A 25,271-nucleotide genomic window follows, 5' to 3' on the forward strand; every position below is an offset into this window, starting at 1 on the left:
CACACACAAACAGCTCATTTTCCAGCCACCCTCCTGTTTCTTACCTTCTCTTTGCAGGAGGGTGGATGGCTGGGGCTGATGGGACTGGCAATCTGCACGGCTCTCCCTCTTCATTGTGGGGCGGGCACTCCTCCCGTGCGGAGTGAGCTGGGCGGAAGTGACTACTTCCTCCTAGCAGCACTTGTGCTGCGGGGGCATTTATTTTATTTTTTTTTTAAAAGGGGCCCGGTCGCGCTATACCACGGCCACAGCGCTGACCAGGCCCCTGAAGAGAAAGTGCCCATCGGGTGGCCCTAAGTGCATGGCCCACCCGATGGGCCCCATCAGCGTGCGGGCGCTGGTGCAACTGCACCGCCGGCAGTTCCGCCGCTACACGTGAGGCCCGGGCAGCCGGGCCCATGACAACCATTATGGTTGTAACCACCTGATGGCGGCCCTGCCCCCCATACCACCGAGTACACCTTACAGCCACTATCCCCCCCACACAAACACTACAGCTCCTATTTACATGCAAACTCACATATTGCATTACAAACAGCACTCATAAACATAACCCACAACCACACATGCAGCACCTTCCCCACACACACACACACAAATCACAGAACAAAGAAACACCACATTGCATGCATATACATACATACACACACACACACGGTGTGGCAGCAAGGAGGGTAAATGTGGCTCCATAGGAAGGCTGGCAATTTGTGGGCTGCATCATTAAACCACTCTTCTGAACGTTAAAATGTGTTGGGATGTCTGCTTGCACAAATCTATGGGAGTGAGGAAACAGGAATTATAAAAAGCCATTGGCATCTCAGAACCATGTGGACTAGTGCATGTGCTGCTGGCCTGCACTCTCTAAACTCTCTCTCTCTCTCTCTCTCTCTCTCTCTCACACAGACTTGCTGGAATATTTCCCAGTGGTACCTCGATATCTGAGGCAGTAAAGGATCTAAAACAGAGTATTGTGATCCACACTTGATCGGGCAACCGGACACCAATGAGTATGTATGATACCCATAGGAGTTTTCCCAATGGCTCCAGACTGAGACAAGAACGTGATCATGGCACATAAAATGTTCATGGCAATGAAGTTGGTGGAAAAGTGGGAAACTGAGTGTCTATTCTGCATGCACAATGCTCTATTAAATGTTCCTCAATTCTGTGCTGTCATAGTGATGGAGGTTGTATATGATGGCATACAGTACAACACAAACAGCCTTCATTATTTATAATAGTTTAATGAATTTTTTTTATAGATATACATCTCGAACATACCACACAACTAGGATCATGATCTGTGAATTTTGTACAAGGGAGGAGGGAATCCATTCATTTGTACTTGCCCGCTTTTCCCTCAGCTCAAAGTTGCAGCGATCCACTGATTGGATCTCTGAAACATTATCTGCTTGACTAGTTTTGAATTCAGTGGAGCACAGTACCAATGTCCGACCGGCATTAGCACTAGGGAAACCTGTAATTTCATTCCGAGTCAAGTATTTCTCCTCCTCCTCCTCCCCCCCATCTAAAGCAAGTTATATAAAAAAAATTAAAGGTGTTATGCACCGATTGCCCTAGTTACTTCATATATAGGTCAGGCTAAAAAGACAAAAGATGGTTATGTAAACACTGTGCAAAAGTATATTCATATATAAAAATATTTGAATGCACCTTGCAGATGTATTAATCTGGTGTCCGTTATGAGCAAACAAAAATGAACACAGACTATGCATACAGACTTTATTTACTAGGTTTTCATTGAAATCGTATATAGTTACAACAAGAGTACAAAAACCATGTGAAATAGATAAGTTTGTAATTTAAAAAAACAAAACGTCTACACTGTAGACATGAGAAGCAACTGCCGACGTGCCCAATTCAATGCAACATTAGCTGCATTTAATGAGACATTTTGTATCCCCAAATATGAATAACCAGAATAATATTATACTAAGGGTAAGCAGTGGTTCTGGGAAGTGTCCGCTCTGCTAGTAACATGCAAGGTGTTACCAGTGCAATTGCCAGGCATTTCTTCACTCAATCTTACAGTTATAGTGCGTATCATAATACAATAAATTATACAGTCAGCAATAGAGGGCAGATAATTATGTTCAACCTACAGAACACAAAAGGATAATAGGGATTCCATCTTCTATAGAGTGCACAAAGTCTGGTCTGTTTAGATGGACACCCAAGCATTTCACATCGAAGGGCACTCCAGCACCCTCATGTTTGGTGCATCATGCCAATTAGGCTTCCATTAGTTGTGGTATGTACGGATCTCTTTTCCCCCCTTATAAAGTTTTACTCCACAAGTCCCAAAACTTCATGCACCCACTGTCCAACCAGCTAGACTACTAGAGATAGGTTGTTCTCCTGTACTTAAGTCGCCAAAAGGTAATTTCAGGATCAATATTTCATGACAGTAAATATGAGAAGAAATAAAGGCATAAGTACCATAACTATCACTTTAAAACATTAGTAGTTAAAATTTAGGATTCCTGTACTAATCAAAAAAGAAGAATGTTTTATACCTCTATCACCAGGTTAAACAAAGCTTAGCAGATATTTGCCAAGCTACATTGGTATATTTTAGAATATTGGTACATTTAATCAGTTTTGAGAAGCCCAGCCAAAATAAGGCACCTTAGACAACAAACACATTAGGTAAAACAAAATAATGTTTGTATATAATCTTCACATGTATTAAACAATCCTGTACATGAAAAAATAAAAGAGCAAACCAAGATTTAAAAAAAAAATAAAAAAAAAAATTTGAGCACAGTAACACCCCAATAGCAATTACTGTTCATGGCAATGCGAGCGTTATCACAGCTTATCACTACCTTCAAAAATCAGTTGTGGGAACCTCCCAGGATACCACCACATCGAAGACTGGGACACATATGCTGGCAAAAACCCAAATACAGGACTTAGACCTGTCAAGAAGTGAAAGTTTTGAGGATCACTTGACACTTGCAGATGCCCACAAAAAGCATTTAACAAATATCACTCCGAACCTTGGAATAGGCCTTATGCAACATTTTAGTCACTGGAGCACTTTAACACAAAACATAGGTTTGACACTATTTGCCCCTTTCAATTATTTTTAAATGTCCACCAGAATAAGCTTAATGAGTGAATGAGTCTAATTTTAAAGTTCAGGTCTCACCAAGTAATCTTGTAGAGGTCAGCTATAATGTATCCGATTACATGTGAACTTCCCTTTGACCGACCCAGACAACTGGTCGTCAAGCATGGTTTATGGCAATCAACTGAAGGAGCTTTTGTATAGACGACAAGGGTTTTGTCCCTGTTTAATCTTTCCAAGCCACAATGTATTGGTTAAATTCATAGTTTAAGGTAGATTTTCTAAGTCTGCTCTTCCCTGCTTCAAACAAACTTTATATCAAACTTGAATGGTTGACCATTTCAAAGCGGATTCAACCAAACCTTCCTTTCCAGTTAGGTTACTACCATGATTGGCTGAAATCCAGTATGTTTCTTTTAATTTAATTAAGACTTAATGTAAAGATTTTCACAACAGAAGGAAAAAATATATAAAAGCCACTGGAGTGGTCCTTGGCAGTTGTGCTTTACAAATTCAGAGCTCCACAAAAGCACAGTATTACAAAAGTGGGACATGATACCGAACAGGTTTCACCACATGGTCCACATATATACAGTTTGAGAGCTAGCTTGTGTGCTCTGGCCGCAGAGAGCACCAGGGCTTTGTAGCACTCCCACATGGCATCCTGACTTGGAACAACGGGACTATACACCATTAGACACAAAGGACTGCCACAGACAGCAAAGTTTCTTCGCCCTCCTAGCCACTTTTACAAGCAAAGAGGGGATGATATGGTTTATAAAGGAAATCAGCAAGTGTGTGGCCAAAAGCTTGTATATGAATACATGCATGTGGAGCAAGATCTGCATTTCGCTATTAATTATTTCATTGATGTTTCAGTGATCACTATATGAGTGTTTTTTTTAATAAATCTATGGGTTGCTTGGTGAGAATTTAATATAGCTCTTAACTTGGCACCAGCTCCTAGATTCTTTTCCTCTGGAATATCTTGCTCATTTGTTGATACAACAGCTGTCAGTGCCAAGTATGCAGGTGGGTGAGACAATGTTGGTATAAGCTTTAGGGATCAAAGTAGGGTAAATGATAATAAGGAACAAAAAACAAAAACAAAGCCACACAACACATCACTAGCTCTCAAAGTGTTAATATCAATTGTAAACATTGAGATGTCGAGTGCATTCAAAATTTTTGCAGCATTTTACTTTATAATTTATGGTGTTAAACACAGGATAATTTGGGGGATGCAGTCTAGGATGAATGTTCAGTCACATCCATAGCACAAAATGGGATACTGTTATAGAGGCAAATGCCTTGTCAAGTCACATGGAGTTTCAAGTATAGTACAAATAACGTCTAAGAATGTGGATTTAAAAAAAAAAAAACACACAAAGGTTTAAAACCAAGTACCAATTAAATACACTCAATCCTGGCCTTTATATATTATGGCACATTTGATGCTTACTTTTCAGATCCGTTATTTAATATAAGATGTAGTACATGGGAAGTATAATTTTATTGCAAGTTGGAGTTTTCCATGGGGGAAGGGAGAGAGGGAATGGGGATGAGGTGGTGAGCAATCGAGTGAAACACATTGACCCCCATTAATAACTTGTTTCCACAAACCAATCCTACATTGTATTTGAGTCAGTGTTGGTGGGGAGATTTAGGACTGTAGTGCAATTAATACAAGGCTGTAATATTAGTGGCTGAAAGAGCCCACCACTCTTTGGCACCATGGTGATCTTTGGCCTTTTCAAACCAACTTTTTCCAACCACATCATTCAACATCTGGAAATGGGGGTGAACATTTCTAATACAGTATATAACAGACAAACCGAAGTATAATAGTCAATGTGATTTCAATATAATGAACAGTGAGAAGACGGTCGTAGAATTCAATAAAGTCCGACAATCCTCTTGAAATGAAGTGACGCTGTGTAGAACCTTAACCAGTCATTTTGCCAAGTGAACTTTTGGCTTGGTTTGGAAGCAGATTGTGGGGATTGTTTAACATGCTGAAGTCACAATTAATAAGTGTTATACCTGGTAACGATATTCTGTAATATAACCTTTCAGTCTGGTAGGCAATGGTAATTCGTGAACTTTAGCTGTATATTGATTAACAGTCATTCTGCAGAGATGTTGCAAGGATGGAGTAGATGTGTAGAGTGGCTTCACAAGCCACAGGTGTACTGTCCTATTTGGAAGAGTTTCCGATTCAAGCTTCTTATTCTTGGACAGCAGAACATAATACTGAATAAGATGAACAACACTATCAAACTGCTTCAGCCTGGACCTCACACAGACGACAGAGTCCAATCGGAATTTCCCTTCTCGATACTCAATACGCAAGTTGGTTGGTCCCGCAGATGTTTTAACAGAGATGGTGAGAAGGTAGTCTGTGTGTGAACTGTCTCGAACAAGAAATGTTCCCTCTGGAGCATCTTGCAAACGTTCCTTGGCCTCACCAACACTCATATTTCCCCAATACCAGCCTGTCAAAATAAGAAAATGTTATTAAAAAACAAAATAAAACTAAGATACAAATTGAAAATTGAGGGGTAGAAGGGGACACAAAACCAGAGACAATATTGTAGCTAGTCAATGAATGCAATTTTTTTTTAAATTTCCTAAAATTGGAGTTTTCAGTCTGTCAAGTTGTTGAGAAGAATGACCAGTGAAGGTGAAGCCAAAAACCACCACACAAATAAAATGAAAATTTTAACACTTGAAAAGTAGTCCTCAAAACCAAGAAGGGTTTATGTGACTGGTAGCAACATTAGAAAAATGTGTAAACTGGGGTTGGTTATGGTTCATAATTTCATAGCAGGGAAAACACAAAAATACATGTAGAGAAAAATAAAAGTTAGACAATCTGCATTACAGCGCATTCCTATTCACTGGAATAGACCATGCAGACCAAGATAGAAAAGGTTATGATGCACTCTACTCTGAATGTCTACTACATCAACTCCTGACATTGGCATTATGTATATAGTTCCAACACTTTACATGGAAATTTCAAACCAGCAGTTAAAGGGCACTAATAACTACAAGGTCAGAATTCCCTTGGTGTAATCCCATTTTTGAATGGTTTGACACGTAACTAGATCCCTTGTGCATTTATTCTCCTTCCAGTCTTCTGAGATATTGCTAAAGCAGACATTGACATTCAGTTTTATCAGTATGGATTTTGCCTGACTTTGGAGATCATTAGGTGGCAGAAAGGAGTCAACATCAACAAGAGCTGAAAAAGAGGAAGTGAGGTGGAGAAACAAAAGAGGATGTGCCAGAAGGGAGAAGAGGTCACAAGGTAGACCAGTGAGAGTGAGAGTGAGAGTGAGAGAAGAAACAAAGTGTGCAAAATTACTTAAATTAGAGAGGTATGACCTAGTGCAGTGATGGAAGGCGAACCTTTTTGAGCCCAAGTGCCCAAACCGCAATACATGCCAACTTTTTTTTCCTTAAAGTGCCAACACGGCAATTAAACCTCAATACTGAGGTTTAAGTTTAGAAAAAACAACTCATACTGTTGTCCGAACTAATTAACAACTTTTGTTTTAAAAGAACACAGAGAGTTCAATGATACAAAGTTTAAATAATGATATAAATAGATCAAATTAAGCTCCAACAAATGCAATACATACACACACAGTCTGCTGAATACACACACACACACGAGACTGCTGAATACAGAGACTGCTGAATACACACACACACAGAGACTGCTGAATACACACACAGAGACTGCTGAATACACACACAGAGACTGCTGAATACACACACAGAGACTGCTGAATACACACACAGAGACTGCTGAATACACACACAGAGACTGCTGAATACACACACAGAGACTGCTGAATACACACACATACTGCATTGAGGGGTGTAGTGGATGTGTTTGTGTGTGGTGTGTGTGGTGTGCATCTGAGGGTTGCTGTGTGTGTGAGAGGGTGCTGTATGTGTGTGTGTGTGTGTGTGAGGGGTGCTGTATATGTGTGTGTGTGAGGGGTGCTGTGTGTGTGTGTGTGAGGGGTGCTGTGTGTGTGTGTGTGAGGGGTGCTGTATGTGTGTGTGTGAGGGGTGCTGTGTGTGTGTGTGAGGGGTGCTGTGTGTGTGTGTGAGGGGTGCTGTGTGTGTGTGTGTGAGGGGTGTGTGTGTGTGAGGGGTGCTGTGTGTGTGTGTGTGAGGGGTGCTGTGTGTGTGTGTGTGAGGGGTGCTGTGTGTGTGTGTGAGGGGTGCTGTGTGTGTGTGTGAGGGGTGCTGTGTGTGTGTGTGTGAGGGGTGCTGTGTGTGTGTGTGTGAGGGGTGCTGTGTGTGTGTGTGTGAGGGGTGCTGTGTGTGTGTGTGTGTGTGAGGGGTGCTGTGTGTGTGTGTGTGTGAGGGGTGCTGTGTGTGTGTGTGTGTGTGAGGGGTGCTGTGTGTGTGTGTGTGAGGGGTGCGTGTGTGTGTGTGTGTGTGTGTGGTGCTGTGTGAGGGCGGTGGGGGTGCTGTGTGAGGGGGAGGGGTACGCTGTGTGTGGAGGGAGGGGTACGCTGTGTGTGGAGGGAGGGGTACGCTGTGTGTGGAGGGAGGGGTACGCTGTGTGTGGAGGGAGGGGTACGCTGTGTGTGGAGGGAGGGGTACGCTGTGTGTGGAGGGAGGGGTACGCTGTGTGTGGAGGGAGGGGTACGCTGTGTGTGGAGGGAGGGGTACGCTGTGTGTGGAGGGAGGGGTACGCTGTGTGTGGAGGGAGGGGTACGCTGTGTGTGGAGGGAGGGGTACGCTGTGTGTGGAGGGAGGGGTACGCTGTGTGTGGAGGGAGGGGTACGCTGTGTGTGGAGGGAGGGGTACGCTGTGTGTGGAGGGAGGGGTACGCTGTGTGTGGAGGGAGGGGTACGCTGTGTGTGGAGGGAGGGGTACGCTGTGTGTGGAGGGAGGGGTACGCTGTGTGTGGAGGGAGGGGTACGCTGTGTGTGGAGGGAGGGGTACGCTGTGTGTGGAGGGAGGGGTACGCTGTGTGTGGAGGGAGGGGTACGCTGTGTGTGGAGGGAGGGGTACGCTGTGTGTGGAGGGAGGGGTACGCTGTGTGTGGAGGGAGGGGTACGCTGTGTGTGGAGGGAGGGGTACGCTGTGTGTGGAGGGAGGGGTACGCTGTGTGTGGAGGGAGGGGTACGCTGTGTGTGGAGGGAGGGTAGGGGTAACACAGTCATCCCTGGTGGTCCGGTGGTGGCAAGCAGTGCTTCCGGGTCGGGATTCCCGACCCGGAAGCAGAGTAGGCGCCTGCCGTTTTGGGCAGGCAGGTGCCTACTCTGCATTGATGGCGAACTTATGGCCGCGTGCCCACAGAAAGGGCCCAGCGTGCCACAGCTTCGCCATCACTGACCTAGTGTAATCATCAAAAAAATAAAATCTATCCATATCTCTATCTCTATATATCCATCTATATCTTCTGTAGGAATAAAAAGTTTTGATCTCAGGTAATTTCATAAGTGAAAATCAGAAGTGTTGGTGCCATAGAATAAGAGAAAGTCGATTGCAGAGTGTTGTGATTTAGGAGAATTTATGGAAAAAATTAATTGGAGTGGCTGAGGGGTTTGCAAAGTACAGAATCGAATTCAGAGAAAATGCGGTGTTTACACAGCTGCATATAACCATCTCTGGTGACTCACTTAGTCAGCCACTAGAGGGACTTCCTGGGTTTGGTCCTGCCAAGATTACAGGACAGACGATCAGCATCTCAACATTATACTGATCAAGGGAATCTGAGCCTATGTTTACTCCTGAGGTACTGGCAGCAATTTTAGCAATATATGGCTGCATCGGAGCACCACAGGCACACCTTAAAACATTCAACTAGTTTAAAGTCTGCTTTACCATTCAAGCAGCTTAATGATACTGAAAGGGTTATTTTTAAGCTGTGGCAATGACATCTCCCAAGTGTACCTGTTTTGGAGGGACAATCCCTGTTTTTGGACCCAAATTCTGCTTTTACACCCTAATGTCTCTTTTCTAGGAGCTCCTAGAACTCAAAACCGTTTAAAGATGCATTGGTCTAAATTACATTTTGGTCGTGTATAATTAGTAAGTCACCCAACATTTCTCAGAACAGCCACACACACACACACAATTTTGGAAATGATGTTTAAGCAAATCTCAGATTGGCCGGAAAACAGGGGTCATTTCAGCAAAAAGTAAATAAGTATACAGTGCACACAAATAGTGAAATTATAGAGAACAATTAAAGCAACACTATAGGCACCCAGACCACTTCAGCTCATTGAAGTGGTCTAGGTGTAGTGTCCCTGGTCCCTTACCACTGCCAGGGTAATTATTGCAGTTTAAGACCAGACAGTCATAACATCCGGGCTGTTAGGCAACTTTCGCCTAACTGCAGCTGGATGTCCTCACACTATGCGTGATTACTTTCAGTGTCACCCGAGTCCACATAGGAAACATTGTATAATGGTTTCCTATATGGAAATCCTAACGTGAGCGAAGTTGGAACTGAGCCAGCGGCAAAGTACATAAACGCTGGACTGAGTGGGGGGCGCAAGGAAGTTTGTTTTCCTGGCACTATAGTTTCCCTTTAAATGTCGGGTCTTTCTGCCAATTATGAAGAATTCCGGTCTAGACCATTTAAATTTTTATGCAGATAATAGTTCCATAGTAGATAAATATGCATATGGACGAGGTTCAAGTACACAGAATGGTGAATAAACTAAAGATGCATTTCAAGTGGCTATTTCAAACAAAACTTCCATTACACATCCTACAGAATTTCAAACATTACATAGCGGTGTTGACATTGAAGTCCATTCAGCAGATAATTTGCTTGGAACACAAAAAAAAAAAAAAGTATAGCCACTAATTTGGCTCAATGGGCACTTTCACAGAAAATTACAATGAAAAGACAGGTATAAAAACTATAATTAAAAGAAGTTTACCGCCATTATGATAATTGATGGACAGGTAAGGTGATGGACCACATTTTCAAAGTCTATACATTTGCCATCACAATGTATATATCAATCAGGAAACCTGTGACACAAACTTTAGTGTTAAGACCTATTTGATCATTAAATATTTAGCTTAATCATACCCCTATACCTAACCAAAAGACGCCAAGAGACCGGTTTATGAGCACTGAAGTAGAAAGTGATATCTTTAAGCAAAGATATGCTTATACAAAGTTATGCTCTCTTCTGTGACTGATCAATGTTCCGTACATTTTGTCACAGCTCTGTATAGAAAGTTTGTATCAGTCGGTCATTTACCTTTTCAGGCCATTATTGGCATAGATGGCGATTAGTTTTAAAGCGAATGCACAAGTCTTAAAAACTGACAATTTGTCACCAACACAAAACAAGGCCAGCAGCTCCGCCAGGTTTTCTCGCAAGGTCGGAGCCTTGCTGCGGTTACCATGTTGAGGTTAGGACTCAATCAAATATTCTGTACTCTGCCCTTGGGTTTTTAAGATGCATTATCTTGCACTTATCCACATTAAATGTCAGTTGCCACAACTCTGACCACTTTTCTAGTTTACCTAAATCATTTGCCATTTGGCTTATCCCTCCTGGAACATCAACCCTGTTACATATCTTAGTATCATCCGCAAAAAGACACACCTTACCATCAAGACCTTCTGCAAGATCACTAATAAAAAAATATTAAAGAGAATGGGTCCAAGTACAGATCCCTGAGGTACCCCACTGGTAACTAGACCTTGCTTCGAATATACTTTGTTGACTGCAACCCTCTGTTGCCCGTCACTAAGCCACTACCCATTCAACAATATTGGAATCTAAACTTAAACATTGCAATTTATTGATAAGCCTTCTATGTGCAACAGTGTCAAAAGCCCTACTGAAATCTAGGTAAGCAATGTCTACTGCACCATCCTGATCTATTATTTTAGTTACCCAATCAAAAAAAAAACAAAAAAAACACAATAAGATTAGTTTGGCGTGATCTCCTCGAAGTAAACCCATGTTGTCTCTGATCTTGAAATCCATGTGATTTTAGATGTTCAGAAATCCTATTTGGTTTCCATCACTTTCCCCACTACTGAAGTAAGGCTTACTGGCCTATAATTGCCCGACTCCTCCCTACTCTGCCCAATGTCCCCCTACTTTGTCTCAGTATCTCTATGAAGGACTCTATGAAGAAGGAACAGTAGTTTAACAGATTTACTGTATGCTAAAGCATGTGCTAATGCAGTGGAGTGCTAAGATAGATATAGCAAGTGTTACTAGAATATATCAAAATACATTTAAAAAAAAAATTAAAACTAGTGTGGTCCGGAACGCAAGGTAAAAATCATGTGCAAACTTTATTGGAAACTGAACAAGCAACATTTCGACCTGCAATGAAGTTTACTATGCCAACACCATAGTTTATACAACCTTTATATATAGGGTACATGATTAAACTCCAATTAAAAAGTGAAATACAAATATAATTAGCAGTAATTATAGTGCTAAACACTTTGTTGTAGGATTCAGATCCAAGTCGAGGAAAAAACAAACCAAAACTGCAAAAAAAAAAAAAAAAAATGGCCCCTGGACTTCAGTGTTACTAATGTTTTCAGACTTTAAATCATTAAGATGAATATGATAATGCATTTGTGTCAGCCTCTAGAAATGGAGGACCATAGAGAGAATGTTTTATTAAACAGCAGCCTGGTTTGGCCAGGTGAACAGACAGCTCCTTTCAACAAAGACTACCGAAGGGCAAAACAAAGTGTTCATACTTTGTGTATAGTTTTGTCTGCGGTGCCCTTCATTAGCATCTAATGGCACTTCTCGGGACAATCCGAGTGGGGAGGTCTAATATATAGGATAACAGAGTAGGAAAGGGATATTGAAGTCCAGATCTCCCTAAAATTAAACTTGCAAAAGCATACTCAGAAGAAGATATACCAGTGAGTAGCTGGAGGAAGTTAAACAAAAAATAAATTGATTCAAATTCAAGGAAACAAAATGTTCAGTTAGAAATATAAAAAAAAAAAAACATGTAATTCATGTATATTTTAGCAAAAAAAATTACATTAAAAAAACAAAAAGTAAAAATAAGGTGGCCTCAAATGTCTTCTAGATTGGATACACATTAGCTGTGATTGTTTAGGCAACAAAGAAGATCCCTCCAATGTGCATACAGATACTCCAGCACGTTTCATGTTGAACCAGGCAGGGAACTCAATTGTCTGCTGGTGATCGCATACAAAGCTCAAGGTTTGCACGAGTAGAAGAGGTGTCCAGTGAATGGCTTATTGATTTGAACAGATGTAATAACAGAGGACAAGGGCACAGCAGGGCAAACCTGTGGAGAGCATCTCAGTCCGGATTCAAATTTATCGGTACGATCAATCCAATTTACCATTGGAAACTATACCACTTGCATAAAGGACTTACTAGAGAATAGCCACAGGGTAGCTACATCGTTTTTGCCAGTTCCAATAATTTCTTTGGATTACACTTTTCAGATTTTATTTGCGTTTCTCTGTTAAGAAGTCAAAATGAATTCTTAGCGCCAGGCATTGAGCTGGTATCAAAACTCAGAGCTGTTGATCCACTCTTGTAGGAGGTGAACAAAGCCAAAGTCATGCCTAAAGATACAGATTGACATCACATGCACTACACGTTTTACGGTCACATTCCTGGAGAGTTTCTCCGCCAGGTGATCATACAAAAGAATTCTGTGATAAACCAAAATAAAAATACTTTATGCTAACATTTAAAGTTTAAAATACTGCCTGCATCATTCAACATGCAGAAAAACAGTAGGTCATCGGAAGGTATTTAAAAGCACGGTTGTGCTCATAGACATAGGATCTCTGGTGTTTACCTACCCACCCAAGAGGCATTCTTTAGCAACGACACTGCTCAAAATACAAGATTACCACTTTGATTGGGTAATTTTATTACTTTTTGCACACAGTATGTCAGTTTTCATATATGCTGTACTCCTGTATATTACATTTGCAGTCATAATGCTATTGTTACATAAAATGTTGTTTGTTTGTAAGGCAGCATGAAGCGTGCACCAAGATACCCCAGCTGTAGTGATTATGGTGCTTGGAGTTCATTTAATCAATGCACATAGCTAAAGTGGTGATTACAGGAACACATGACAGAGCTCCTCAGTAGGACTGGGAATATGAGAAAGAGGACGACGAATTATTGTACCAAAAAGGAGTGAATGAGGAAGAGCAAGGAGGCACGGCGCAAGGCAAGAAAGGAGTGAAGGAAAGTTTTGTATATATATTTTGATGACAAATGGTGTCATTTTTGAAGAGTAAGTGTAGAGTAAAATTTTTAAAAAGTTAGTCAACGTGCACATTCCTTTGGTTTCCATTGCGATTGCTCCACATGTAGAACTTTGCAACAAAAATGTACGTTTAACCTTCATAGTGCGGACTTTCCAAACCCAACCTAACCCTCAAGGCACATAGTGCGCCTTGCAACACTCTGGATCGGACATACTGTACGAAACATTTGTGAACTTAACATTCTTTCTTTCTCCAGACTCATACCTGCACCCCGACTAACCTCAAACATTTCCAAAATTCTGCAATATCATCTGCATCCTACATGCAATTAAACAGGTTACATTCAATCAAGTCAGAAACTCCATGCGGTTTTTACCCACCTTCTTCAGTGTCCTCCTACACTTCTGCCTCTACTAGTATAGCATGCCTTGTGACTTAATTTAAGTAAACATTTTCATTATAGATATACAGCTATATATATTTATTAAAGTGGCACCATCATGGCCACATCTATTTTTTTTTATCCTCCCCCCACTACATTTAATTGCCCCCAAATGCCGCTAGGTACCCAATTTCCCTTTTTTTAACCTCTATTATTTCTCCTGATATATTATCTAGGTGTCACATCTTAGTGTTCCCAGATAAAAGCCCTGCCAGACATGTCATCTGCCCACACTAACTCACATTATGAGATTCCTGTGCATGCCCAGTTGTACATCTGGGCATTCGCCCTCGCCCCTGCCCCCCCCCCCCTCCATAATCGAAACAATAACCCCCCTACGTGTTCTTGTGAGGCCTCCTTTCACTATTCCCAAACATTCCATCATATACACATGGCTCCGGCAGGTTCACCGAATGCCCACACAGTTTGTCCATTTGTGTCGAGTGAAATTCTGAACAAAATACCGAATTTCATTAGGAATATGAAATTCCGATCAGATTCTTGTCGCGGCTGCATCTTGCAGCCATTTAGTACATATCCACCAATTCCCACAAGTATTATGGAGCCATCTACCAAGAAGCAGAGACACCAAAGTTGGTCTTTTGTTTTTTTATTCAAAAGGGGGTAGGGGGGGTCCTTTTTTTTTTTTTTTACTCAGTGAGCATTCATTTGTCTACTACTATCAGGGGTCAAAATGTGACAAGATCAGTTTAATTTCATTAAAATTTGCGTTATGCTTGGGATCAATCTTCAATACTGCAAAAAAGTTTACGCACAGACACAACAAAAAAGTTAAATAGAAAATGTAAAGTAATTAAAATGGGCACTACAAAGCTCCTGCTCTCTCTTTTTGAAGACGTCATGAAGCACTTGCCATCAGAATTTAACCCCCGAAAAGTCAGCCCGTTCCAATTCCAGCAACAAGAACGGCCAGTTATACACAGGCTATTTGTAGTAACTGAACCATTTTAGGCCGCATTGAAAAAACAAACACAAAAAAACAAACATGAACAGTAATGACTGTCATTTGTAGCTTTACTAGTTTTCCCCTTAAAGATCTAAAGTAATATATATATGTATGCATATTAGAGTAATAAATTGAAATGTCAGCTTTATTTAGACAGACATTCTTGTGCATTTATTTTTCTTAAGCTTAAAAAAAGAACGAACGAAAAAAAAAAAAATATATAGATTTCCAACGGGCCAGGTAATTTACACCACCCGTTGAAAAACAAATATCCCTTAATCCCACAAACTGTAGACACACAAAAACAAGGCATTTAAAAAAATTTTTTAATCAAAATTCAAAATAACAGTACTCACTATTATCTCCATTTATATAGCGCCAGATTCCGTAGCGCTTTACAATATAATATTATAAATGTGTTTTTTCGTTACATGTTATCCTCTACCATCCGAGTAGTAACTATTTCCACACATTTGTGATAGTGGCGTCCTATTTTGAATGTTTAACTATACAACATCGTTTTTTTTAGAGGGGAAAATCAGTCTGGCGGCGACATTCATTACAGACTGTAGCAGGGCAATACTGTTTTTGGGAAGACCAATTAGGAGAGGGTTACAATAATCCATGCAGGAAATTACTAGAGCATGGACAAGCTCCTTAGTAGCATATTGCTTAAGAAAGGGGCGGATACAGGCTATGTTTTTTAAGATGGAATCTACAGGATTTGGTAACATGCTGGATGTGACGCCAGAATCAAGTATGACACCAAGACAGCGCTCTTGCAAGGATGGACTCATGTGGATATCACTTATTTGAAGGGAGAGCGAAAGAGGACGAAAGACAAGGAGCTCAGTTTTAAAGAGAGCATGAGGACATCCAGTTAGAGATGGAAGAAAGGCAAGCAGTGACACATTGAAGGACAGCAGGGGAGAGGTCCAGGGAGGAGAGAGATATCTGGGTGTCATCAGCGTACAGGTGGTAATAAAATCCAAATGAGGTAATAAGTTTGCCAAGAGAGGCAGTATAAAGAGAAAATAGAAGGGGACCAAGGACAGAGCATGGGGGGACTCCAACCGAGACAGGACAAAGGGAGGAGGTATAATTAGAAAAGGAGACACTGAATGAGCACAGAGTCAGAGACCGAGTGATTGAAGAGTTTGAATGAGAGCAGTATCAACTGTGTCAAAGGCAGCCAAGAGGTCAAGAAGAATTAGTATGGAGTAGTGGCCTTTGAATTCATCTGTGATTAGGTCGTTAGTAACTTTGATTAGAGCAGTCTCAGTAGAGTGGAGGGGCAGAAGCCAGATTGAAGAGGGTCAAGGAGAGAGTGTTGGAATTGAGGAAGGGAGACATACAGGTAAAGACAAGTCTTTCCAGAAGCTTTGTAGAAAAAGGGAGCAGGGACATGGGACAATAGAGGGGGAGGATGGGTCAAGAGATGTTTTTTTCAGGATAGGTACTACAGTGACATGTTTAAGGTCAGCGGGGACAATGCCAGAAGAGCGAGCAGTTCAAGATGTTTGTTAAGGAAGGCACAACACGCGGGGAGAAGAATCTGATAAGGGGAGATGGATGAATGAACAAACTGTTCTAATTCGGTTAGGACGCAATTCGGCAGTTTTGCCGGCGTCCTGTCTAAATGACAGGAAGTTCGGCAATACTGACAGGATGCACCTTGGGAACAGGGAGTAAAGCTTCTCTGACCACCGGAAATGAAGCACACTTTGCTCCTCCACTGGTGATAGATGGTCAGGCGTAGGAAACCTTCATAAGACAAAAGTAGTCCCTACTTTGTCTTGGGTTTTAAAGAAAACGAGAGCAGACAGGAAAAAATTAAGAACAGATCCTGACAGAGGGAGAGAAGAGGAATCAATTAAAGAAAGGCAAGTTCGGCATGACAGTGCCGCTTTAAAAAGGAGGATTTTAAATGGGTCCCCAGCATATGTATATTGAGCTGCATGACTTAAAGGACCACTATAGGCACCCAGACCACTTCAGCTCAATGAAGTGGTCTGGGTGCCAGGTCCCTCTAGTTTTAACCCTGCAGCTGAAAACATAGCAGTTTCAGAGAAACTGCTATGTTTCACCGAGGGTTAATTCAGCCTCATCCCCATCTAGGATTAACCCTGCCTGCTGTAAACATAGAAGTTTCAGAGAAACTTCTAGGTTTACATATGGGGTTATCCAGCCTCTAGTGGCTGTCTCATTGACAGCCGCTTGAGGCACTTCCAACAGTTTTTTCCACAGTGAGAAGATGCCAGCGTCCATAGGAAAGCATTGAGAATGCTTTCCTGTGGACTTGCTAAATGCGCGAGGCTCTTGCCGTGCATGCGTATTCAGCCAATGACGGCCAAAGTAGGAGGAGAGTCCCCAGCGCTGAGGGAGCCCGGCGCTGGAGAAACGTAAGTGTTTAACCCCTTCCTCCAACTTCAGCCCGGCGGGAGGAGAGCCATGAGGGTGGGGGCACCCTCAGGGCACTCTAGTGGTCCTTTAATAGTCAACAGGATGTCATTTTTAATATACTCATTTAGGTAAATATAGAAAGATTTTTTCAAACTTCTGTTCTGCAATCGTTCATTTGAGAATCATCTTTGAAATAAGTACAGACATCCCAAGTCTGCTGGTAGTTCCAGGAGACTCCCTAATTTTGCATGTGGCTCCCCAAGTTATTTATATAGCGCCAGCAAATTCCGTTGTACAATGGGTATAGATCATGTGTAATATCCCGGAAACAATGTATTTTAGATTATGTGTGTTGGTTTCCAGGATATTATACATGATTTGAGCCCCCCTTCCCTCATACTAAGTAGGGGCCGGTGCGGTGCCGGCACTTTAAGACCCGACCATCAGCCGGCAGGGAGGAAGTGATGTCATCCTGTCACTTCCTCTCTGCTTCACAGAGCCGCAGAAGAGGACAGGAGGGAGGAGGCTGCATGGAATCTGCAGAGCCACACAGCGGCATGGAGGGAGAAGAGAGGCTGGAGTGAGCTGCCACTGTATGCTCACTCCCATCAGCCTTAGTCAGGACCAGAGCATCAAGCAAGCCACCCTCCAGGAGACAATGGTAAACCAACAGGAGCAGAGGCGGGCTGGGCCGGGGGGCAGGGAGGCAATTGCCCCCCAGGCCGCCCCAAACCATTTTAAGACCGGCCGCTGCAGCCGCCTGAGCGCTCTGTTAAGAGCCTCAGGCGGCTGCAGCACATCTTCTCCCCTCCCCTGTAGCGTGGCCGAGCTGCTCTCCGGTCCGCGGTGGCCGGCCGGAGTGATAGGAAGGTGCACACTCAGTGTGCACTTCCTGTCAGTCCAGCCGGTTACAGGAAACAGAAACTCCTGTTCCGCGCAGATCGCTCCTGACTCTGTACTCCTCTCATATACGTCGAGTCTGGCCATTCTAAGGTCCGGTAGACATATCTCCCCTCTGTGTTGTCTTCTGTGGAGTTGAATCCTGCGTGTTGGGGTATATTTTCGTTACATCCGGTTAGTGCATGCGCACCCGAGCGTCTGCATCTTTGCCCTGTAACACTTCCAGTTAGCAGCATGGCCGCTCAGCTCTCTAACTGGGGAGCTCTTGGGTCGATTCCCCCTGGCAGCATTCCATGTGCCTCACCATGTAGACTAGTAAAAATGTCACTTTAAACACTGCTGGAACAATATTAAATTGAAGCATTATATGTTCTGCAACTTGGCTCTTCACCAACTGCTCTGTTTGCAAAATATGCTCTTTTATCCCAGTAACGTAAACCTACAAGGGTGTACAATTAAGAAGTTGGTTGGGAATTAAAGAAGGGAGTTAGTGAACGGTTAGCTCATATGATCCAACAGTCAAAAATATTTAATGCTTGGAAATATCAAAAGGAGAAACTTCGGTAGGTGAATCAGAGCACCTTTTCATTAGAATAAGTTAAGGGATATCTAAAGCTATAGCCTTCTTGACTCTTGCAATAGCAGAGTAGAGGTTACATTGTTTCCCCAATTACATGCATCATTCCAGAAAATTAAAAAAACCTATAACTAGTAGTTGCTAAAGAACAGGTGCAAATATGCAAAAAAAAAAAAAAAAACAAGCCACACACACACACACACACACACACACACACACACAGTAAACGAAACACATGTAGATGAAGGAGATATGGCTATGCCCAACTCCTCAGCTAACTCATTCACAATACTCTGACTAATCTGAGCCTAGGACAGGTGTTCTCAACCCAGTCCATAATTTAGGGATTAACCGGCTGTGTCTAATGTGTTTTAGGGGAAGGGGAGGGGACAAACCCTTTAGACACAACAGGGTAATCCCTAAATCCTGGACCGGTAAGGGGGTCTTTGAGGACTGGGTTGAGAACCCCTGGCCTAGGAGGTTTGAGCCTCACTATCTCGGATTTATGAATATTTGAGAAATCGTATCTTGCCATGAACACAATGAGATTTTTCCCCATTACCAAGTGGCACAAATGATAAATCACTGTGGAAATTAGTTCACTATACAGTGACGTAAAAATGTTGAAAAAAAAATAAAAAATAAACCTCGCCCATAGCAATTTCAACTAGATGAAGTTACAGTGTGGGTGTGAATAGAACTAAGCTGCAGCAGAATTGGTGGACTTTTCCTAACATTTTTTAAGTACGATTCAGACTATATACTCCGTTAATTAACACATGTGTAGGTGAAAACAGAGCATTAAAAAAAAAAAAAAAAAAAAATCACATGTGCATTTAATTCTTGGAAAGCCTTTAGCTTGTGAATTCACCAAAGAGCTGGGAGTATGCTCAAGGGAAGGGCAATGAGACGTCAATTTAAATTCTCAATACAATGATCAGTAAGTGATGGTTTCCAGGAAACACTCAGAGCGCTAATAACTCAGTACTTGTAAGGGTGGAACATTTTAAAAGGAGATTCTTATTCAAAGTATCACTTTTAACCTCTTCAGAGCGAACATGTATTTAGTCTTCACAAATTAACCAGAAACTAGTCATTTTCAAATAAATGGGTCTTAATATAGAGGAACAGTGGAATATAGCATTTTATTAAAAGTAACACTATAGTGTCCGGAAAACAAAGAGTTGTATTCCTGACACTATAGGTTTAAAATAGCCATTTTTATCTTTTTTTACTGTGCGGGTGTCATAGAAGCTGGCCACGCCCCTGCCCCCTTGGCGCAGATCAAATTTTATCAGCTCAGCCAATCCGGAGGCCATTATTCATGTGCTGCAAACCGACCAAACAGCGTCAATCAGCACCTCCTCATTGAAATGCATTAAATCAATGTATCTCTAGGAGGAGCATTCATCATCTTAATGCAGAGCGTGGAGATGCCAGGGCTCGGGTCCTGCAAGAATGCGTGGGAACGGTGTTCCTGCACTTTTTCCACAGCAGGATCGCCATTCCCAGGGATGCGCAATTCCGATTGCCCGACACCCAGTACATGCAGTTCCGGACGCCAGGCAAGGCCGGCTTTAGGGGTGTGAGAGCCGTGTGGCCGCACATGGCGCCATGGCAACAGGGGCACCATGGGGCTGACACAGCTTGCAAGTTCTACTGACAGGCAGGCTGTCTTAGAGATTGCAAGGATCCAGGAGGCTCCTCTCACCTGGAGATGGAAGACTAGCTGAGCTCTCATTGCTGTTAGAGTCACAGTGCACACGGGGGATTTCTGACTTCACACTGCCTGCAGGAGTTTCCCGTTGCTGATTGAGTCATGGGAGAAGGAGTTATGCTCTGTCTCTACTCCCATACAGAGAATGTCTGCCTGCCACTGAGGAGCTCTGCGATGGAGTGCACAGGAAGATCAACACCTAACACTGCTGTCCAGCACAAAATAGTACGTAAGTAAATTAAATGGACACACTCTGGGTGAGAGGAAAGCACACTGAGGGTAATAGAGATTGGGAGACAGTGTGACAGAAGGACTTTGATGATTAAGTGGGTGTCATGTGGCTAATAGAGTTTAGAAATTGTGGAGGGTCGGGGGATAATGGAGACAGAAAAGAGGAAGAATGGAGAGACAACAGATGAGAACTGGGGGAAGCACAGGGGGATAATGGGGATATGGGATAAGTGAGAGACAGCTGGGCTAGAAGTAGAGGAGAAACAAAGTTTGGAAAGTGTTGATAGAAGAAGAGACGAATGGGATACAAGATAAATTAGAATTGGTGATGGGAAATGAGGGAGAGAGGCAAGTATGGAGATGTGTGTGCGCAGAGCACGAGTGACAGTTATAGCAAAGAACAGGTGAAAGACACCAGTGACAGTGAGGGAAGGATGGTTAATAGACAAGCAGGAGAGAGATGGATTAAAATAGACAAGTGTGAATATAGGTAGAATGAAAAACACAGGAACTAGATGGGTAGAAACACATTGGGACACAAATACGCAGAAATAAGGGAGAAAGACACGTGAGAATATAATGAGAAATACACCTGTGAGAAAAAGGCAAACTAGTTCAAAAATTTAAATGTACGTACATTTTCAGTCACTGTATTTACACACACACGCACGCCACAACACGCAAATAGTTACAAACATACACAATTTCATCCATATATTTACACACAGAAACGGACATTCCCCACAGTTAGTTACTCACCTACTTTGAAAAATGCACACACAGAATTGTGCAACATAGACGTACTCAAATCACAAAGACTGACACTACAAACACACTGGCACTAGACACAAGGAACAGGAAGTGGCTAGAGAGGGATGTGGCCAGGAGGCGCTGTGAAAATATTTTGTACAGGGCACCTAAAGGTCTAAGGCTAGCCCTGCAGGCAGGTAGTTCTATTTTGCTTTTAGCCCTTCTTCAGGCTAGCAGCAGAGTGATTGGTCGGGTCCTCGGCAGCTTGCCCTGTGTGCTGACGGGTGCGAAGCCCCTCCTGTCTGCCCGGGGAGAGAGCAAGCACAGTCTGCAGCTCTGTCAGGTGTGTGTGATGCAGACTGCGGTATCTCAGGATCTCTGGCCAGAGCGTTGCCGTGGGTTACCACAGCAACGCTTTGACTTCTGGATATCGCAAAATACAGCACAGTCTGCAGCTCACAACCGGCGGAGCTGCAGACTGGAGAGAGCCCACCAGACCACCAGGGAAACAAAAGTTATTACTAACACCTTCCCCAAGTCATACCAGCCCCTCTGTCACCCCCTCCCTCAGCGTATACATTTTTTTTTGGGGGGGGGGGTCCCACATTTTCCCCAGGACTTGACCCCTGGGAGATGCTGAACGTCAATGCAGCACTTCTAGTGGCTGAGTCACTACCATTAGCTGTTCCTAGTAATGGAAACACTGCCTCTTCTCTGCCTTCACGGACACGCAGCAAACACCAGAACAACTACATTAAGCTGTAGTCGTTCCGGTGGCTATAGTGTCCATTTAAAATAACCACTTAAAAGATGGAAAGTCTGCTAATAATGCAATTTAAATTGACTTGTTAGTAAGAAAAAAAAAAACCCAAACAAAAACCAAATAAAACACAAGTGACAATATAACCACAACAGTGCACAAGGGACCAAATGCAGGCAACAAACCCCTCTCCCCCTCCCACCAAAACAAAATAAGGATATATACCACTGCACACTGTATTTACAGGTGATACTCAAAAAATTAGAATATCGTGAAAAAAAGTTTTTATTTCAGTAAAAGTGGAAACTAATATAAGAGATAGACGCATTACATGCAAAGCAAGATAGTTCAAGCCGTGATTTGTCATAAGTGCAAGGATTATGGTTTACAGCTCATGAAAACCTCAAATCCACAATCTCCGTAAATTAGAATATTGTGAAAAGGTGCAATAATCTAGGCTCAGAGGCCCACTCTAATCAGCTAAGTAAGCCATAAAACCTGCAAAGGGTTTCTGAGCCTTTAAATTGCCTCTTAGTCTGGTTCAGTAGGAATCACAATCATGGGGAAGACTGCAGACCTGACAGTTGTGCAGAAAACCATCATTGACACAAAGGAAGTTGGATGTTCCCAAAGTGCTGTATCAAAGCACATTAATAGACAGTTACGTGGAAGGGAAAAGTGTGGAATAAAAAGGTGCACAAGCAGCAGGGATGACCGCAGCCTGGAGAGGATGGTCAGGAAAAGGCCATTCAAATGTGTTGGGGACTTTCACAAGGAGTGGACTGAGGCTGGAGTCAGTGCATCAAGAGCCACAGCACACACACGGATCCTGGACATGGGCTTCAGATGTCGTATTCCTCTTGTCAAGCCGCTCCTGTACAACAAACAACGTCAGAAGCGTCTTACCTGGGCTAAAGAAAAACAGACCTGGTCTGTTGCTCAGTGGTCCAAAGTCCTCTTTTCTGATGAGAGCAACTTTTGCATCTCGTTTGGAAACCAAGGAACCAGAGTCTGGAGGAAGAATGGAGAGGCACACACTGCAAGATGCTTGTCCAGTGTGAAGTTTCCACAGTCTGTGTTGATTTGGGGAGCCATGTCATCTGCTGGTGTTGGTCCACTATGCTTCATTAAGTTCAGGGTCAACGCAGCCGTCTACCAGGAGATTTTGGAGCACTTCATGCTTCCTTCCGCAGACAAGCTTTATGGGGATGCGGTCTTCATTTTCCAGCAGGACTTTGCACCTGCCCACACTGCCAAAAGCACCAAAGCCCGGTTCAATGACAGGGATTACTGTGCTTGATTGGCCAGAAAACTCGCCTGACCTGAACCCCATAGGGAATCTATGGGGTATTGCCAAGAGAAAAATGAGACATGAGACCAAACAATGCAGAAGAGCTGAAAGCCGCTATTGAAGCATCCTGGTCTTCCATAACACCTCAGAAGTGCCACAGGCTGATGGCTTCCACGCCACGCCGCATCGAGGCAGTAATTGCTGCAAAAGGGGCCCAAACCAAGTACTGAATCCATATGCATGCTTATACTTTTCAGAGGTCCGATATTGTTCTCTGTACACTCCTTGTTTTATTGATTACATGTAATATTCTAATTTACTGAGATTGTGGATTTGAGGTTTTCATGAGCTGTAAGCCATAATCATCGCACTTATGACAAATCACGGCTTGAACCATCTTGCTTTGCATGTAATGCGTCTCATTAGTTTCCCCTTTTATTTTACGTTGCATTACTGAAATAAATGAACTTTTTCACGATATTCTAATTTTTCGAGTATCACCTGTAGTTAAATGTAAAAAGTTATCTTTAGCCCATCAAATATTTAAACTTAAACCACAGTGAGAAAATTACTTCAAATAGAGATACAAATCCAGATGTCTTATTGCACAAAGAGAATAAGTATTATACTTATAGCACATGCAAAGACAAAAAAAAACTAAACATAATTTAACGTAAAGAAATGACAGGAGTCATTGAGCAAACACTCAACATTTTGGCTATAAAACATCTCTTTTTATGATTCTCTCCTTCTTCCCTCCCCTCCCCCCTCGAAATTACAATGTGTGAATATTGGATATCTTGCCAAAATAAAAAGCAGCCCACTCCAGATTGGTAAAAAACTTGCTCAGTTTGATAGAATATCTGGGTTTTTTTTTTTTTCAAATAATTTTTATTAAAGTTTTACATATTTGTATTTTTTTTTTTTTTTTCAAATAATTTTTATTAAAGTTTTACATATTTGTAGAATATCTGGGTTTTTAACAAGGACACTGTTGTCACCAGAACTACAACTTAATGTTGTTGTTCCGGTGTCTATAGCCTATCCCTGCAGACTTTTAAATGTAAACATTACACTGCCATATCAGAGAAACACCAGAAGAAAAGATAACCACACTACAATGACAGAGAAAAGGCAGTGTTTACATTACAGCCTAGGAACACCTCCAGTGGCCGTGGCCAGTGGCTTCCTAGGTATAGTGGTATAGTGATGCATGGCTTAGAGATGCATTGATTCAAAGCATCCGAGTAGAGGATTGGTGCATGGTGTCATTTTGCGGTAATTGAGCAATAGCCTCCCAATGCTTTCTAGGGGAAAGCATTGGATAGGATGAGATAGTCAACTTTGATGATCTCAGTCAAGGAGGTGTAGTGGGGCAGGGCCAGCCACAACAAGATCCACACATCACTGGAAATCAGGCGAGTTTAACACCTTAATGTTTTTAAAGCTATACGGTCAGGAATACACGTTTGTATTCCAGATACTATGGTGTTGCTTTAACTGCATATTTTTGCTTAATATAATTTTTAGTGTACCTGTAGCTTCAGGTGTACTCCTGCTCATTGTACATTAAGGTGGGGGAGGGGGGAGTATTACTTGCCTTTCTTCTCTCGCCATGCTGCTCTCTCCATGGCCACCTGACCGCATTGCCCAAGGTCATCAGGAAATCCAAAGCTTCACAACAGGGAAGCATTTGGAGGTTAGTATGCATGCACAGCAAGTCACCATGCTGCATTAATTAAATGCAGCTCAAAAAGACAGCCTCTAGAGATGTGTTAACCCTGCAAGGTCAACAAAATAGCTGATTTACATTGTAGAGTTAAAACTACAGGGCACTGCACCAAAACCACTTCATTAAGATGAAGTGGTCTGTGTGCCTTTAGTGGT

The 25,271-nt window shown here is 42.5% G+C and overlaps 1 protein-coding gene across 4 annotated transcripts in view; it reads right to left on the minus strand.

Moving 5' to 3' along the window:
- Positions 1–1,791: 1,791 nt before the first annotated feature.
- Positions 1,792–25,271, minus strand: part of SOCS2 (suppressor of cytokine signaling 2) — a 34,158-nt gene continuing 10,678 nt past the window's right edge. For all 4 annotated transcript variants that reach the window (XM_063447103.1, XM_063447101.1, XM_063447104.1 and 1 more), the window contains one exon: positions 1,792–5,589. In XM_063447103.1, coding sequence (XP_063303173.1) covers positions 5,132–5,589 — 458 coding nt within the window. In that variant the 3' untranslated portion in view covers positions 1,792–5,131. The remainder of the gene's footprint in view (positions 5,590–25,271) is intronic.

Source organism: Pelobates fuscus, chromosome 3 (assembly GCF_036172605.1).
Source record: "Pelobates fuscus isolate aPelFus1 chromosome 3, aPelFus1.pri, whole genome shotgun sequence".
NCBI classification, from domain to species: domain Eukaryota; kingdom Metazoa; phylum Chordata; class Amphibia; order Anura; family Pelobatidae; genus Pelobates; species Pelobates fuscus.